Source organism: Molossus molossus, unplaced genomic scaffold (genome assembly GCF_014108415.1).
Source record: "Molossus molossus isolate mMolMol1 unplaced genomic scaffold, mMolMol1.p scaffold_m16_p_1, whole genome shotgun sequence".
Taxonomy (NCBI): Eukaryota; Metazoa; Chordata; class Mammalia; order Chiroptera; family Molossidae; genus Molossus; species Molossus molossus.
Window position 1 is genome coordinate 221222393 of NW_023425344.1, and position 18488 is coordinate 221240880.

General features: G+C 46.4%; 1 protein-coding gene across 1 annotated transcript in view; it reads left to right on the top strand.

Annotated features, from left to right (window-relative positions):
• The window catches only part of PLEKHH1 (pleckstrin homology, MyTH4 and FERM domain containing H1), a 51250-nt gene continuing 32762 nt past the window's right edge, over positions 1-18488 (top strand). Inside the window, exons 1-2 of the mRNA XM_036277795.1 lie at positions 1-40; positions 7888-8046. Of these exons, the coding sequence (XP_036133688.1) occupies positions 7921-8046 (126 nt within the window). The 5' untranslated portion in view covers positions 1-40; positions 7888-7920. The remainder of the gene's footprint in view (positions 41-7887; positions 8047-18488) is intronic.

Below are 18488 nucleotides of genomic sequence, written 5' to 3' on the forward strand. Positions count from 1 at the left end.
GGCTCGGGGTGCGCGGGGGGACGTCCGCGAGCTGCCGGAGGTGAGCGGCGCCGCGCGCCCTCGGGCGGGGATGGCTGGGGGTGCGCGCTGACCCCGAGGGCGCGCGGCTGGGCGGAGAGGAGCAGGTGCCTCCCCACCTGGAACCGAGCTCCCAGCAGCTGGGGGCGCAGGAGCCGCGCGAGTCAGGCTCGGGAACCCGCACCGGGAGGCACGGGGTAGACTTTCTGGGGAAGCCCGGAGTTGGGGACCGGCTCGATCCAGTTGCTCCCGGGAAGGGCCCTCGGAGCGTACTTGCAGGCTTTTCACCGCGTTGCCTGTGCTCTCGCTCCGTTTCATCCCTCCCCCTGCCCTCCCCACCTTATCTCAGATTTTTCTCTTCTGTGATTTCTCGGTGGTTCTCTTAGGGCTCCTAGAGGCAGGTCAGCCGTGCAGAAAAGAAAACAAGTTGAGCGTCAAATGACACCAAGAGCTTTGTGTCCTAGGAGCCTCAGAGGAAACGGTCACTAAGGATCAGGGGCCTTACTGGGGAGTCGCAGAGGCATGAAGACTCTTCTGAGAGTAGAATATGCTCCGTGTTGGATTTCTCCCTGCCAGGACATCTCCACAAGCTTTTACTATGAAGCCACCTCACAGAACTCTTCCATACAGAGCCTTAGTTCCAGCTAAAATTTCTGCTCGAAAGATCATTTTAATAACAGTTCCAATGGAAAAGTCATTGGTTCCTTCCTCAGACTTTCCGGACTGTCTGATATGTGCCAGACACTGTATATGGTAACATCACTTAACACTTTATAAAATATCTGCAGTGATTTTACGAATTATTATCTCCATTTTATGAAAGAGGAAACAGACCCAGAAAAAATTATGATTTGCCCAAGTTCATATAGCTGAAAAGTGGAAGAGGCCAGACACAAACCCAAGCCTCCTAAATCCCAAAGGGCTTGGTCCACTGTCCGGTCACCCTTCCTCTGGTAGGCTTCTGAGGGGGTTCAGCTCAGAGCTGGGTTATAGTGGGTACACCCTGTGCTCCCAAATTCATTAAAACTAACAGCTGAGAAAATGTGGTGCTCCTACCCTCTTCAGGAGTCACCAGCTAAGAGGGAGAAGTATGTACCTCCCACTCTACTCTCCTCCCCCTGAGCTCTTTGTTACTGTTCCCTTCTCTGAGGCTGAGGATCTGTGTGGAATCTGTGCTCCTATGGGTTGCAGAGTGATTTTACACATGCTGATGGTAAGGTGCCAGGATTCCCTCACTCCTGATTCAGGTAACTTCACAGCAGGCTGGCTGCTGAGCCACCATCCTGCATTCCCTGGCCAGCCCAGTGGGGCTGTGTCTCCCTTCTGTCAAAAAGTAATTCAAGCCCTGGCCGGTTTGGCTCGGCGGTTAGAGCGTCGACCTGCGGTCCAGAGAGTCCTGGGTTCGTTTCCTGCTAAGGGCACGTACTTTGGTTGCAGTTTGTCCCCGGCCATGGTTGGTCGTGCGGGTGGCAGCCACTCAATGTGTCGCTTTCACATTGATGTTTCTCTCTCTCTCTGTTCCTCTCTCTCCCTCCCATTCTACCTGAACAAAAAATGGAAAAATGTCCTCCAGTGAGGATAAAAAACAAACAAACAAAAAAAAAACCTAATTCAAGCCCTGACCGGTGTGGCTCAGTTGGTTGGACATTGTCCCTCCCACTGAAAGATTGTCGAATCCCAAATCCAGGTCAGGGCACATGCCTGGGTTGTGGGCTCGATCCCCGGTAGGGGGCACCCATGTGTTCTCTCTCACATAGATGCTTCTCTCCTCCTCTCCATCTCTCTCTAAAACTCAATAAGAATATTTTTTTAAAAACTTATTCAAAACTGCCCCCCTCCATGGAGAAACGGGCACTTTTTGTTGGCTGGAGTATGAATTAGAATAGCCTTAATGGAGGGCAGTTTGGACTGTTGGCCATTTAAAAATGTATTATCACTTAACCCTACAATTCCATTTCTAGGACTTTATCCTTCGGGTATATTCTGACGCATATGAAATGATGTGTACATTCATTTTATATTCATTGCAGCATCGGTTATTTAACAAAAGATTTCAAACAACCCAAATGTCTGTCAATAAGGGACACTTAAATACAGTCATACACTACTTCATGATGGGGATGTATTTTGATAAATGCATTGTGTGGCAATTTTGTCATGTGTGAACATCACAGATTACACTTCCACAAACCTAGCTGGTAAGCCTACTACACACTAGGCTATGTGGTATAGCCTCTTGCTCCTAGGTTATAAGCCTGGACAGCATGTGACTATACAAAACAACATGAGCCCTGGCTGGTTTGGCTCAGCAGTTAGAACATCATCCCACGGACCAATGGACCAATGAGTCTCAGGTTCGATTCCGGTCAAGGGCACATACCTCATTTGTGGTTCATCCCCAGCCCTGGTCATGTCGTGTGGAAGGCAACCAGTCACTGTTCCTCTCTCTCTCTCCTTCTCCCCTTCCCTCTCTCCCTCTCTTCCTCCCACTCTATCTGATGATAAATAGAAAAATATCCTAGGGTAAGGATTAAAAATGAATAATAACAAAACAACATGAGATTCAATCAAGCACAAGACAAAATGATGCAATTAGGAGACTTTAGTAAGTAGAAAGAGAACAGTCTAAAATAACAGTAAAACATACTGTGTAGTAAATACATAAACCGGTACCATAGTTGTTTGTTATTATGAAGTATTACGTACTGTTTATGGTTGTAAGTGCTGTACTTTTCCACGACTGGCAGCACAGGAGTTTGTTTACACCAGCATCACCGCAAACGTGAGTCATACATTGTGCTGTTACATTACACGCTATGATGTTCCTAGGCGATAGGAATTTTTCAGTTCTCTTATCTTTTGGGAACTTTTACATGTGTTTCATCGTTGACTTAAACACTGTTATGTGGCACATGACTGTCAAATCATGTAGTAGCCACACAATAGAATACAATGAAGCTGTGAAAAAGCATAGAGGGAGCCCTGGCGGTTTGGCTCAGCTGTTAGGGGTCCTGCGGGAGGCAACCAGTCAGTGTGTCCCTCTCACGTGGATGTTTCTCTCTCTCCCTCCCTCCCACTCTATCTGAAGATAAGTAGAAAAATATCCTCCAATGAGGATTTTTTAAAAAGCATGGAGGGAAAGCCCGGCCAGTGTGGCTCAGTGGATTGAGCGTCATCCCATGAACTGAGAAGTCCTGGTTCTAATCCCTGCTCAGGGCACATGCCTGGGTTGTGGGCTCTATCTTCAGTAGGGGGTGGGTACAAGAGGCAGCCAATCAGTGTTTCTCTCTCACATCAATGTTTCTCTCTCCCTAAAAAGAAAAAAATCGATAAAAATATATTTTAAAAAAAAGCATGGAGGGAGAGTGGGGCAGATATATATATTGATACAGGAAGATCTCTAAGTTATATTAAGTACAGTTGTTTCATGTGCCACCAGCTGTGTGTGTGCGCAACATATATACGAATGCTTGTCTGTGCACTGTATCTCTGAAAGACACAAAAGCCGTAACAGTGGTTGCCTCTAAGTAGAACTATGGGTGAAGTGCAGGGGTAGGAAAAGAAGCCTTACTTTGTATTGTTTAGTTTTTGATTCAACATTCAGAAATAAAGAGATAAGATCATTTTTTATCTCCGGCTGGTGTGGCTCAGTAGATTGAGCGTCATCCCATGCACCAAGAGGTCACCGGTTCAATTTCCGGTCGGGCATCTGCCCAGGTTTCATGCTTGATCCCCATAGGGGGCGTGCAGGAGGCAGCCGATCAATGTTTCTATCTCTCTCTTCCTTTCCCTTCCTCACTCTCTCTAAAAACACAATTAAAGCATTTAAAATAAATAAATAAATAAAATAAAATCTCCTGACCTCCTCTCTGAGGTGGATCTGATGACACATCTATGGGCCACATCTCCTCGTATGCCCAGGCCACTGTGGGTTTGCCTTTGTTTGTTGATAGCAGTCGTCATTTATTGAGTGCTTACTGTGCACCAGGCTTTAGTACTATCTCCTTTAATCCTCAAAAAGATCCAGCTGAGTGTGGTCTATGAAACTGCCATTTTTGAAAAGTCAAAAAAGTGTTAAATATTGGCAGTTTTATATGGTTCAACCTAATATTATTGCCCTCCTTTGCAAATATTATTGCCCTCAGTTTCAAACTGGAACTGAGGCTCAGAGAAGTTGAGTAAATGGTTTAAGGACACAGGATTTTAGCTCCCAAGCCAGTTTTCAAACCCAGGCCTGTTTAGCGCCAGAAAGCTGGATCTTAGTTACTACACTCGGCTGTTTCTCTTTACTGGCTTTGTTCTCAAGGGGTGCTACCTGGTCGTCCTAGCCCCTTCTTCTGGTATCTAGATCCCTGAAGGCTGAACGTGCTCACCTTTTCCTGTCTCCCCCAACACAGTAAAATGTGATGCTTATGCTCGGCACCCAACAAAGGTCAAATGTGTGTCTCTGGCTTGATCAGATGATGCTCTCAAAGGGAGCTATGCCCGTGTGTCCACTTGCCTCTCCCAGCTCCATCCTCAAAAAAGGGGCACAGAACCCTTCCTCTCCCACATCCTGGGCAGGTGGCCAGGCTAGTTTAGCCGAGCACTTTCAGAAGATGGTGATAGCCCATCACAAGCAAGTGGAAATCACAAAAGGTGCCCACACTCCACAGTGAACCACAGAGAGGTGACACGGGACAGCCCAGAGGAAACTGTACCCAGAACAGAGTCCCCAGTACCCTCTGATGTCCCCAGTACTCTCGGATGCCCCCCTGCAGCAACCTCTGATCTTTCTTTTAGGCTCTTGTATTGATTGGCCCCTTTGCAGAGAAGTTCCAGGATATTCAGACTATAGACCTGAGCCTCGAAAGCCACCAATCTTGATTCATATTTATGGGCCCAACTTTGCACGTAGGAGTCACTTAACAAAAATTGGTTGCATTAAATTTAATTTCAGCATTTTGTCAGTTTCTGGTCAAATTCCTAAACTTGCCAGAGCCATCCCAGGTCGAGTTTGTGTTTCCTCTGATGCAGGCCCAGAGTCTGAGTCACCCAGCAACTCCCTGTGCCCTCTTGTACCACGCAGTCTACCCGCAGCCCCTTCTTCCGAGGCATATCTCTGCCGACCTCTGGGCGGTGTCAGCCCAGGGTGCTGGAAGACTTAGGGAGTTCCTGAGCAGGTATGGCAGTCCTTTGACTCTCACCTGCTAAGCAGTTTAGCATGCTGGGCACTCGCGGGAGTTGGGAAAACTGGGTTTTACAAGAGTGGCCATGAGTTGATGATAATTGTAGCTGGGTGGAGGGTACATGGGGGTTTATTGTACCGTTCTCCCTACTTATTTGTGTTGGAAGCTTTCCAGAATAAAAAAATGTTGAGCTTGGTTTTGTCCCCATCTCATGTCCCTTCTCTCATTTCCCCATCTATTTTTGCGATTATTGTTGTATCTGTGTTAGGCTGGCCTAGTAGCATGGGACTCCACCCCCACTGCTGAAGCATCTTCGTGGAAAGAGGATGTTTTGTCTGTTGGGAGGTCAGGATTCTTGGCCCAGCTGTGATACTACTTAGCTCTGTGTCTCCAAGCAAGTTGCAGAAGTGATGAGTTTTCTCATCTGCTCATTGCCCTGCATCTCAGGGATATTGAGAGGATAAGGAAAGAAAGAACGCCTATGGCAACGCTTTGAAAAGTTAAGAACTGTTCTGTAAATTTATTTCTGCTCATCCTTGTGCATCTTTATGGGAGGTACAAGCGCAAGGTGCCTTAGCAGGTGAGATTCAACTTCTATCTCCCCTTAACATCTCAGGTTTTATAGCCACCGCTCTGACCACCTGCTTCTGTTGAAAGCGCCTCTGGGCCTCATGCTTGGCAGCAGGCATCTTGCTCTAGATCTGTTTCGAAACCTCTCAGCTCTCCTCACAGGCGGAGACAAGCCTAGCCTGACGCCAGCCCTCTGGCCACATCCCCAAGGCAGGGAGAGGATTAGCAGGCACCTGACTGGTTCAAAACCGTGATGCCATGAAGATGCTTGATTGGGGAAAGCACTCCCTTCAGTCCAGGTACATCTCAAGGTCAGGGCTAGGCAGAGGCCAGTGACTTATTTTATTTCCAGAGGTCCTGGACATTTTGATAATTTGGGTTTCCCCTCCTGTGGAACCTGAGCCACAGCTTTGACAATTAATAAGAGGCAATTAAAATCCACCGAATCCTTTCAACACCACAAAACAATTAAATTTCCCCTGCCCCTTGGTTTTACTTGGGGGCACTTTCACTGCTAATTTCTTAGCCCTGGGCTAGGTGCAAGACTTTCAGATCCTAGTTTAGATCTACCACTTTTTAAAATTTTATCTAAGAAAAAGCAAAAACCCCTTAAAAGACAAAGCAAATCAAATGCAAAGCCTCAGGGCCTTCTGGGGGGGGGCGGGGCACAGGGTTCTGTTTTGTCTTCTCAGTTGTGATCTTAACTCAGAAAAAGGTCCTGTTTTGTTTCTGTCTTTTGTCTTCCTGCCGTTCCTGTTGGTCCCAGTCCTCTGAGGTGGGGCTCGCTGGGAGGCCACAATGTCAGGGTTGTTTGGGATGACAGTTCCGGGAGAGCAGGGCTGAGGTCATCCGTCCAGTGTTCTGAGCAACCCAGAACCAAAAGACACCAGACCCATCAGTGGTTTAATTGTTGGGCCTTTCTCTACAAGTTTGTTGACCCTGGTTTTTAAATGAAAAGTCAGGACACATGATAAATGTCTGTGTTTATGGAGTTTATGGTGTCAGAATATTTGAGACCAGAATGCCCTGGAAAATCTGGAATATATCTTAGTGCCAGCGATCTTGAAAGTATAATATATCTTTCTTTTTTTTCCCTTCTTCTTCTTCTTTTGTTAATCCCTGTCCTCTCGATGTGAGAGAGACAAAATGTGCCCCTCGACCGGGAATGGAACCCACGACCCTTTGGTCTTTGGACCGACACCGGTTCTGCAGGCCGACACTATAACCACTGAGCCAAACTGACCAGGGCTTTCTTTCATTCTTAAAAATCCACCCCACTCTTTGTGAAAGCAGAATTATTTCCAGTTTCTGGATGCGTAAAGAGCACAGTGGCTGAGAACAGGGACTTTGGGATGAGAATCCAGCTGTGGAGCTGACTCTGTGGAAGCCAGCTACCTCTCAGCTCCTCGCTGTCCTCATGTGGGTCCATGGACTAGTGCCCACCCCTGCTTCATGGGCTGGGAGGACTGAAGAGGCCACACATGCCTGGCACACAGCAAGCACTCAATAAATGATAGCTATTTGTGGTATGTAATGGGAGAAAGATACTCATAAAAGCCGAATGTGAGGTGGGAAACCACACTGGTGGCTCACCCAGCGAGGACAGGCGCACTGGCGCACCAGGGAAATACTTGGCGACAAAGCAGGAGGTGGCTGGTTTTCTGAGGTCATGTGGCTCCTGTACAAAGGGAAAGGGGGTTCAAAATATAGCAAATTTGCATTATGGAAAATTCCAGGCAAACTCAAAGTCAAGGGATCGCTGTTATTTATCTTTGCATCTCCAGTGTTTGGAACAGTGTCTGGCACATAAATGTTTGTTGAATGGATAAAAATTTGTTACATGGAATTATTGAATGAAAAATGAGTCCTACTTTTCACTTTCGTAGAAATGAGACTAGGTCCTCGTTATGGTTTCTCGGGTTTTGTGAGGTCCCTCTAACTTATGAAAGACTGTGACACACTGAGCTAAGAAAGGGGGCCATGGGACAGAGGGACCCAGGGACAGTGACTACTCACTTCCCTCCCCCTGCGCCCTGTATTCTCTGGCCTCCTTTGATCTCCCCTCCTCCTTTCCCCAAGTAACTTCCTCCCACACTCACGGATCCTTTCCTCTCTCGGTGCTGGTTCTCAGGGATCTCTGGAATATCCAGAAGGTAATCCCATCATGGCTGAACTCAAGGTGGAGACCCGGACCAGCATGGACTGGCAGAAACGCTGCCTGGCCCTGGAAACCCAGCTGTTCCGGTTCCGCCTACAGGCCAGCAAGATAAGGGAGCTGCTTGCGGAGAAGGTGAGTTCCGAGAGCAGGCCACGGTCATGTCCAGCCTCACTGCAGGGGTCAGTGTCCGAGAGGGCCAGAATCAGACTCAGAGAGCTGGGGACTCAGAGAGCTGGGCAGGGCGAACTTTCTTTTTCTGTTTGTTTTATTTTATTTATTAATTTTTAATTGAAATATGTTTGACATAAAACATTGTGTAATTTAAGGTGTTCAACATGTGAATTTGATACATTTACATGTTGTGATATGGTTGCCATCGTAGTGATCATTAGCAGCTCTGTCATGTTATATAATTATTTCTTTTCAGTGGTTGTAATAATTCAATTCTAGTCTCTTAGTAAGTTTGATGATTACAATACAATACTGTGGTCTGTATTCACTATGCTGTGCATTTGATCATTAGGGCTTGCTTACTAATTACAGGAAGGTGAACTTTTATTTTATTTTTTAAATTATTTTTATCCTCACCTGAGGACATTTTTGCATTTATCTTCAGATAGAGCAGGAGGTAGGGAGGAAGGGAGAGAGAGAGAGAGAAACATTGATATGAGAGAGACACATCAACTGGTTGCCACCCACACGACCCCAACCAGGGCAGGGGATGAATCACAACCGATACGCGCCCTTAGCAGGAACCGAACCCGGGACTCTCTGGTCCACGGGCCAATGCTCTAACTGCTGAGCCAATCCGGCCAGGGCTGAACTTCCATTTTATAACTTTATATGTAGACACTATTACAGATGTCTGCCCCCTCCACCCCCACCCCCACTTTGCCCAACTCCACCCAGACCCCTTCCCTCTGGCCATCACCACACAGTTGTCTGTGTTTATGGATTATGCATATATGTTCTTTGGCTAATCTCTTCACCTTCCTTCATTCAGTCCCCCTCTCCCCCCCTCCCCTCTGAAAACTGTCAGTCTGTTCAATGTATCCATGCCTCTGGTTTTATTTTGTTCATCAGTTTATTTTGTTCATTAGATTCCATATGTAAGTGAGATTATATGTTATTTGTCTTTCTCTGGCTGGCTTATTTCACTTAGTGTAATAATCTCCAGGTCCATCCACGCTGTTGCAAAAGGTAAGAGTTCCTTCTTTTTTATGGCTGCGTAGCATTCCATTGTGTAAATGTACCACAGTTTTTTTTCCCACTCATCTACTAATGGGCACTGAGGCTATTTCCAGATCTTGGTTGTTGTAAATAATGCTGCTATGAACATAGGGATGCATATATTCTTTCTGATTCATGTTTCGGGATACTTAGGGTATATTCCCAGAAGGGGGATGGCTGGGTCACAAGGCAGTTCCATCTTTAATTGTTTGAAGAAACTCCATACTGTTTTCCACAGTGGCTGCACCAGTCTGCATTCGCGCCAACAGTGCACTAAAGTTCCCTTTTCTCCACATCCTCACCAGCACTTGTTTGTTGATTTTTTGATAGTAGCCATTCTGGCAGGTGTGATATCTCTTTGTAGGTTGTTTTTTTGTTTTGTTTTTTAGTTAATCCTCACCTGAGGATATTTTTCCATTGATTTTTAGTTAGAGTGGAAAGGAGGGAGAGAGAGAAAGAGAGAAACATTGATGTGAAAGAGACACATCGGTTGGCTGCCTCCCTTACCACCCCGACCAGGGCTGGGATTGAACCTGCAACCCAAGTATGTGCCCTTGACTAGAAATCAAACCCTTGACCCTTTGGTCTGCAGGCCAATGCTTTAATCACTGAGTCAAACTGGCCAGGGCTGTTTTTTTTTTAAATCCTCACCTGAGAATATGTTTTTATTGATTTTTAGAGAGAGAGAAAGAGAGAGAGGACCATCAGTATGAGAGAGGAACATCAGTCAGTTGCCTCCCGTACATGCCCTGACTGGGGATTGAACCCACAATGTAGGTATGTGCTCTGACCAGGAATTGAACCCTCAACCTTTTGGTATATGGGATGATGCTCCAACCAACTGAGCCACCTGGCCAGGGCTCACTGTGGTTTTAATTTGCATCTCTCTGATGATTAGTGATGTTGAGCATTTTTTTCATATGTCTATTGGAAAACTGTCTGTTCAGGGCCTTGAACCATTTTTAATTGGATTGTTTGTCTTCTTGGTGTTGAGTTGTATAAGTTCTTTATATATTTTTTAAATGAACCCCTTATCAGATGTATCACTGGCAAATGTGTTCTCCTATACAGTGAGTTCCCTTTTCATTTTGTTGATAGTTTCATTTGCTGTTCAGAAATGTTTCCTTGCCGTAGGAGATATATCGGCAAAAATATCACTGTGAGAGATAGAGTCTAAGTTGGGGAGGTGAACTTTTTTTTTTTTTTTTTTTAATCCTCACCCGAGGACATTTTTCCATTTTTTTGCACAGAGTGGGAGGGAGAGAACGCAAGAGAGAGAGAGGGGGAAACAACGACGTGAAAGGGACACATCGAATGGCTGCCACCCGCACGACCAACGAGGGCCGGGGACAAACTGCAACCGAGATACATGCCCTTAGCGGGAACCGAACCCGGGTCTCTCCGGACCGCAGGCCGACACTCTAACTGCTGAGCCAAACCAGCCAGGGCGGGAGGTGAACTTTTAATAAGATGCTTTTTACACATGCAAAATGAAACCCACCAAAGGTAGTTTTTTTATTTGAAGACCAAAATCAAAGCAGTTTATTAAGCTGTCATCTGGCATTCTTCCCTGCTCTGCTTCTCGGTAGAGCACACCAAAGAAGTGACACAGATCTTCTTGGTTCTCCATTGCCTCCTGAGGCACATGTGGCTGCAGTGGAGGTTCTGGTGTTCCCGGAACATTTCCCCAGGGTGGGCGAGGAGGGTGTTTAGGAGAAAAGACGACATCTCCACCCTGCTGCTCACCCTCTATTCAGCATAGGAGCGCCTCAAGGCAGTCTGGTTTCCTGGTAATAAGGACACAGGCTTTGGAGCCAAACCTACCTGGCTCAGCCACCTATTAGCTATGGGACCCTGAGCAAGTCCTTCACTTCTAAGGCAGGACACAAATGTCTGCCTTTGGGAGTTATTTTGAGAATTGTACCAGATCACATATATAAAGGTTCTGGCATAGGATAGGTCTTATTGGGTACAATTATTCTCTTTACAGGCTTGAGTGGGCTGGTCTGGGAAAGTGACCACCATTTATAATATTTCTATGGGAAGATACATTCTAAATGGCTGGCTTTTTGGAACATAACCCATCTAAAGAGTAGAGACCTGCGCCCTGGCCAGTTTGGCTCAGCGGTTAGAGCGTCGGCCTGTGGTCCGGAGAGACCCGGGTTCGGTTCCCGCTAAGGGCACGTACTTCGGTTGCAGTTTGTCCCCGGCCCTGGTTGGTCGTGCGGGTGGCAGCCACTCGATGTGTCCCTTCACGTCGATGTTTCTCTCTCTCCTTCCTCTCTCTCCCTCCCACTCTATCTGTACAAAAAATGGAAAAATATCCTCGGGTGAGGATAAAAAAAAAAAAACAAGAGTAGAGACCTGCATTAAATGTATCTATATGTAAACAATGTTAACTGGATCAACCATTCTCTTTATAGTTTTGTTTATAGTACCCATCTGCTTAGCAAACCTTTCTTTTGTAGTACAAAAGTAAAATTCTGTCCACCCTTCTCCAAGTAACGTCAAAGCCTTAATGAGTAAAGCCTGTGGAAATGACCTGCTTTAGGGATAGGCTCACAAGTCCAGGAAGACAAGTTATTGGCATCACCTGTGTTTCCACTGCCGAGGGGAGTGGCCCCGGACTAGCCTGGACTGGAACTCGTGAACCTTGGGTCTGTTGGCATTGCTGCCTCGTTCAGGCTTTGCAGAACAGGTTGGCAGGGTTCCTACGGACGTGGTTCAGGCACTGCAAATAGAACGGGCAGAATCCCTCCACCTGGGGAAGGGAAGCAGGCCTTAGTGATTCTCAAAGGGTGGTCCTGGGATCACCTGTGCCAGAAACCTGGGGTGCTCGTTAAGCATGTGCATTCCTGGGCCCCACCCAGCCCTCCTGATCCAAGTCTCCTGGGGCACTGCTCATAATCTGCATGTTTAACAAGCTCCCAGAAATTGGTTTCAATACTGTAAAGTTCGGGAACCCCGCCTCGGGTTATGGTATTGGAAAAGGTGTGCGAGGGAAGGAAAGGATAAGTAGGGATCAGCCAACATGTCTCAAAGGGAAGAGAACCATTTCTAGGGATATGGACAACATAACCTTAAAAACGGCCACTGTGAACCACCTAGACGTCCTGGCTTCAATATTTAAACTGTCCTTCTCAGTTTAAAGCTATACACTGAAAAAGGAGGAATCATCAGCGGGTAAAATAAAGAGGAAAAACCCGAGTGGTACTCAACCCTGGCAGCTAAGTGGGACAGGGTGTGTGGCTGGTCTCCCTGTGGTCATGAAAGGCTTAAGGGTTGAGTTGTAATGTCTGTGGAGACAGAAATGAGGTCTGGCCCTTTGGAAGCTGGGCCTGACACCGAACCTTCCATGTAGTCAGGACTATTAAAGGGCTTTTATAAAGAAAAGGTAGACAAAGAAAAGAAAGCCCTCCACCAGCACAGGGAGATGACGGGACAGTTTCTCAGTATATACTAAGGCAAGGCTCGGGGTGGGGGTGGGGGGATCATCTGATGGTGATACTGGATTAACATTAGAATGTATACTATCTGTGTGGATTAGGAACCCTAAATTCTGGGCCAGAGATACCCCTGGAAGACCTTATAGGAACAGACACAGAACCTCTCTGGAGAAATAAGACCTCAACCCAGGTCATACAGAATACCCACAGGAAAAATAAAACCCAAAACATAGTGAAGATGAATATATGATCCAAAATGAGTAAATATTGAGAGAATAATCTACAGTGAGTGAGAGTCCAAATATACAACAAACAACTGGAGTAGACCTACACCCACCAAGAACTTTGAATAATAGAACTGTTGGCAAAATACTATAAAATAAACGAGTTCAAAACTAATGAAGACATAATGACGTAATTGAAAACATGAGACAAGAACGAGACACTATCCAAAAGACCGGGTAGACTTTGAAAAGAACCCAGTAGAACCGCTAGAAGTGAAAACTGTTTTTACTGAAATGAAATGTTCAGTGGATAAATTAAACACGAGATTAGGCACCATGAAGACAGAACGGAAACATGAACCTGAGAAATCATGCAGAGTGTAGCACACAGTTTGTAAAGACGCAGGCTGAGACATGGATGCTAGAAGGACAAGATCCTATATAAGATTCCAAAAGTGGAGAAGAGAGTGAAGGAAAGCCATTATTCAAAGAAATAATAACTTAAAAATTTCCAAACTTGATGAAAACATGAAACCCCAGATTCAAGAAGCAGAATGAATGTAACTGGGATACATTTTTTAAAAAATCCATGCCTACTGTATTAGCTAGATTGTAGTTTGGCTGCTGTAAGAAAGAATCCAAGATAACAATGGCTTAAACCAAACAGGTACTTCCTTCCTTCCCATGTAGTATCTCAGACATAAGGGGTCTAATTCGAGGGTGATACCGGCTGCTTGAAGATGGTGCATTCTGATGTTCACCCAACCCCTTCCTTTTAAGTGCATGACCTGGAGGTTGCATTCATTCCTTCTGTTCATATCCCATTGGCAAAACTTGGTTGTCCAGCTGCAGGAAAGATCGGAAAGTATATTTTTTATTCTGGATAACCATGGGCTCTGTTAAGTGGGAAGTTCTGTAGATATGAGAAAGAAGGGGGAAACATGGGGAGCAGAACTGGGGAACAGTTAACAGTCTGTAAGCCTACAATTTGAGTCTAGAATAATAGTAATAACAAGTAGAGTATGTAACTTTCAAATCAATGGAACAGGGAAATGGAATGAAGGAAGTCTATTAAATACAGACAGGGAGAGAGGGAAAAAAGAGGACAGAAAAAGAGTAAATAGAAAACACAAAATGCAAAAGTAGAAATAAATCCCAATGTGTTGGTTACAAGGAGACATATACAAGAATATATATTGCAGCATTGGTGTGTGAAAAATTGGAACTATTCTAAGTGTCCCTGAACAGGGGATGGATAAACATACTGAGTGTTTTTACAGTGGGATGCACACCACAGTTAAAAATAAATCAAGTAGAGCTCTAGGTCTAAGATCGATAAATCTCAAAAACCAGCACAACAAAAAAGGTCTAGAAGGATATATATATATGTGACAATACAATTTATATAAAGTTTTTTGTTTTTTTACCCTCACCCGAGGACATTTTTGCATTCATCTTCAGATAGAGCAGGAGGGAGAGAAGGAGGGAGAGAGAGAGAGAGAGAGAGAGAGAGAGAGAGAGAGAGAGAGAGAGAGAAACATCCATGTGAGAGGTACACATCGACTGGTTGCCACCCACACGACCCCAACTGGGGTTGGGGACAAACTGCAACCAAGGTACATGCCCTTAGCGGGAACTGAACCCAGGACTCTTTGGTCCGCGGGTTAACGCTCTAACCACTGAGCAAAACTGGCCAGGGCTATATAAAGTTTTAAAATATACAGAAAGGCAGTGTCTGTTGTTCAGGGGTGTATACACATGGTAACCACCAGAGAAGAGGGGCAGTGCTGGGGAGACATCCTGTAGTGGCCCATTTCTTAAAAACATTTCTGACAAAAGTTAACATTTGACAAAGCTGAATGGTGGGTCCGTGTTTTATTTGAATGATTCTCTACATGTTTCTTTTGGCCTGAAATATTTCATAGTAAGAGATGTTTTTGCAAAAGTATAGACAACTCATCTCTAAATACATAACTATATTGTACAGCTGTGTTTACTAAATAATTAGCCTCCACTCTGAAAGGCACAGCTCTCAGATCATTAAATCAGAAGAATGGGAACACTGGTTAAATGTGTTTTTTTTTGTTTTTTGTTTTTTTTTGTTTTTTGCATTTATCTTCAGACAGAGCGGGAGGGAGAGAAGGGGGAAGGCAGAGAGAGAAACATCGATGCGAGAGAGGCACACCGACTGGTTGCCACCCACATGACCCCAACCGGGTCCCGGGACAAACTGCAACCAAGGTACATGCCCTTAGCAGGAACTGAACCCAGGACTCTCTGGTCGCGGGCCGATGTTCTAACCGCTGAGCCAAAGTGGCCAGGGCGGTTGTAATGTGTATTTTGACAAATGATGACACAGCAGGTTTGTCATACTTTATTTAGACTATGTGTGAACCTAATACTATTTTCATTAATAAAGGTGACGGAATCTGGAAAAAAAAAAAGATGTTTTGAGGTATTTCCCTCCCTGTTCCCCAGGGGCCTTAAACACATTCATAAACACCTTTCTCTACAGCTCCTTGGGTCTGGGTAGGTTGACTTTTCGTCCTGGCCCCTCTTCTCTTCCTGGCTGTTTTTAATCATCATGTAACCAGAATGTTCTCCCAGAAAAATGCTGGGGGCTCAGAACGTGACTTGGGCAGTGAAAGGCGAAGCGTGCAGACAGGGAAAGAGGCTGGAGGTGTGGGAGGAGAGAGGTGTTGAGCAGAGCTCACGGGCTGGGAGACATAAGTAAGGAGCGGGGCTGAGACTTATGGAAGAGGTGTTGGACCTCTTGGCAGGAATTTTTAAGCCATAAACACCACCATGTTGCTCAGCGTTAGGTCTGTGCCTGTCACCTGCATTCATCCCCAAACCAATGGGAAGGCTCAGTAAATCTCTAGAGATTTCCACAGTACATCAAGGTAAGTTTCAAATCCCAGGAAGAGATGATTGGGTTTCTCAGGAGAGCTCCTGCTGAGGCCGAGCCCAGGTCCTGTCCGTCACTCCTCCCAGCACTTACTTACCAGTCATCATCAGTTCCCACCTGCTGAGCCAGGTCAGCTGGTCCGTCTGGCCAGCCCTCTCGCTCACCTGCCCCCTCCTCCTGTCCGCACAGCGTGCGCGCCTGTGTGGACAAGATGCAGGGCCCGGATGACTGATAGCTGCTGGCTCTCTGCTGGCTGCAGCAGCGCAGGCCAGGCCTGGTGTTTCCCAGGGGACGGGCCCTGCCTGGATCAGATGCCGCCACCGGCTGCTAGGGCTTGGAAGCATGCCCTTCTTCCCCACCGCACAGCCTACTCACACCTGACTTCCTCCTGCAGAACTGCCATTTTGCGCTTGGAATAACCTGTACCAAAAATAATTTTTTTAAAGAAAAATGTCAAGGCTACCAGATAATCCCTCACCTACGGGTGAGAGGAGATGAAGGGTGGGAGAGGAGACGGCACTAAACTTTGTTTCTGCTGTCACACCTCTCAGGGTCTGTTGTCATGGACACCCAGGTGGCCAGGCCACCCCCTCCTGGGGCCAGTCCAGGAGTCAAGGAAGGGCTGATGCCTGAGAGTCCACCTTTGCTCTGCCCCTTGGCGGCGTTTCCCCCGCGCTCCTCCTTTGGTGCTGAAGGAGTCACAGAGGCGAGTCAGGGCCATTTGAAACTGTGAGCTGTTCTGAGAGGCCGTGTGGACGGACATTGCACGTCCCCTGGACCTTTTTCTTTTTTTTTTTTAATCCTCACCAGAGGACATTTTTCAACACTTTGTTGAGATAGAGTGGGAGGAAGAGAGAGAGAGAGAAATCGATGTGAAAGGAACACATCGAGTGGCTGCCACCCACACGACCCAACCAGGGCCGGGGACAAACTGCAACCGAGGTACATGCCCTTAGCGGGAACTGAACCCGGGTCTCTCCGGACCACAGGCTGATGATCTAACTGCTGAGCCAAACCGGCCAGGGCCCCTGGACCTTTTTCATCCTTGCTAAACTTGTGCCTCAGTTATCCCATCAGAAAGTGGGAATATAGCATCTGTCCACAAAAGAGCTGTGGAGGACGTATCGTGATGAACATGGCGTCAGCGTTAGAACGGATACAGATTTTACGTTTTTTATTTATTCCCTATGTGCTTCCAAAAGGGACTTGAGTGGATTTATTAAATCGAAGAAATGAGTAATAAAACAGTTTTCATTTTTTAGCTTGAATTTTTTTTTCTTTTTTGATTTTAGAGAGAGAGGAAGGGAGAGGAAGAGAGAGATGGAAACATCGATGAGAGCGAACATCGATTGGCCGCCTCCTGCACGCCCCCCATGGGGTATTTGGCCCACAATCTGGGCCAGTGTCCTGACCAGGAATCGAACTGGTGACCTTGGTGCATGGGTGGGTCGATGCTCAACCACTGAGCACTTCCTGTTTTCTAGAATCCCTTGCTAATTCCAATAAACCAAGATTTTGAAATACAGTCGCTTCGTTTTATATTTATACATCAACATTTTGTAATTCAGGACTTTTTTTTAAATATATAAATGGCTCAGTTCAGTTTCCTTAAACAAAAGAACAATGTCTGTTGCTCCTCCCCCCGCAGACAGAGGCTTATACAGAACAGCCATTCAGTTCAGGCACCAACAATGTACGAAAAGAACACGAGAAAACACCCTTACACACCTCAGAGTTTGTGGAAGGGCCGGGAGCTGTAAAAGGGGCGTACTGGGACGGAGGCTGGTTGGAAGTGTGTTGAAGTCTGCATAAGGTCATCACAGGCAGCCTTAGCAGCTCTCCATGCTGACGGGCCTGATTTGCTTTGGGAGCAGATGCCTCCTAGAACTTTTGTTCACTGTATGAACATGCGTGCATGCGTGCGGATGTGTGTGCAGAGAGAAGTTTCTTTACCCCTCGTTTCTGTGAAGTCCACTATAGACGGTATTTATCAGGGACCACAGCGTGGACAGAGCTCTGTCTCCTGTGAAGCCCTCCGGAAGCCCTGTGCTGATGGGGCCCCGCCCGGGGACGCATCCCCAAAGGAATCGGTCAGCTTTGCTTTGCATTCTGTGGCCAGTCTAGTGTTTTTCAGGATGTGGTCTGTGAACCACCTGGATCAGGATCACCTGGGATTTTCTTTTCAAGTACATTCCTGGGCCCATCTTCAGACTCGCTGAATAAAAACCTCTGTGGTCAAGGCCCAGGTATGGGCCTGTAACAGGGTCCACACAGATCTTTCCTCCCCTGAAGGTCTGAGAACTTACCACCACAAACTCCTGCCACGGCCTTCCCCAGGGCCCCATTCAGCTGTCCTTCTACTGGACGCCTTGAGCCCCATGTGCCCAGAGGAGGTTCTGGGCTATGGGGGTGCAGTGGGACCCGCAGACAAGACTTAGAGCCCTTTCTCTCCTCCCTCATCAATAGTCAGACACCAGGGCAGCCGCACAGTCGTTTATTTTATATATTCAGGGCTAAGCACATGATTTCAATTAAACAAAAGAAAAGATCTACTAAAAAAAAAAGTTAAAAACCATTGTTTTTTATTACAACAATTAGAACCATTCGATAGCTGGGGTTTGCAAACTCAGATGCTTGCAAGTAACTTGGATAAGTGACACAGTGGATTCTGGGGAGAGTTCGGGGGACTGTGCTATAGCTACAGGAGGAAGTGGTCATTGCCGTAAGAAAATGTAACCCTGCTGGGTCCACGTCAGGGTTTTCAGG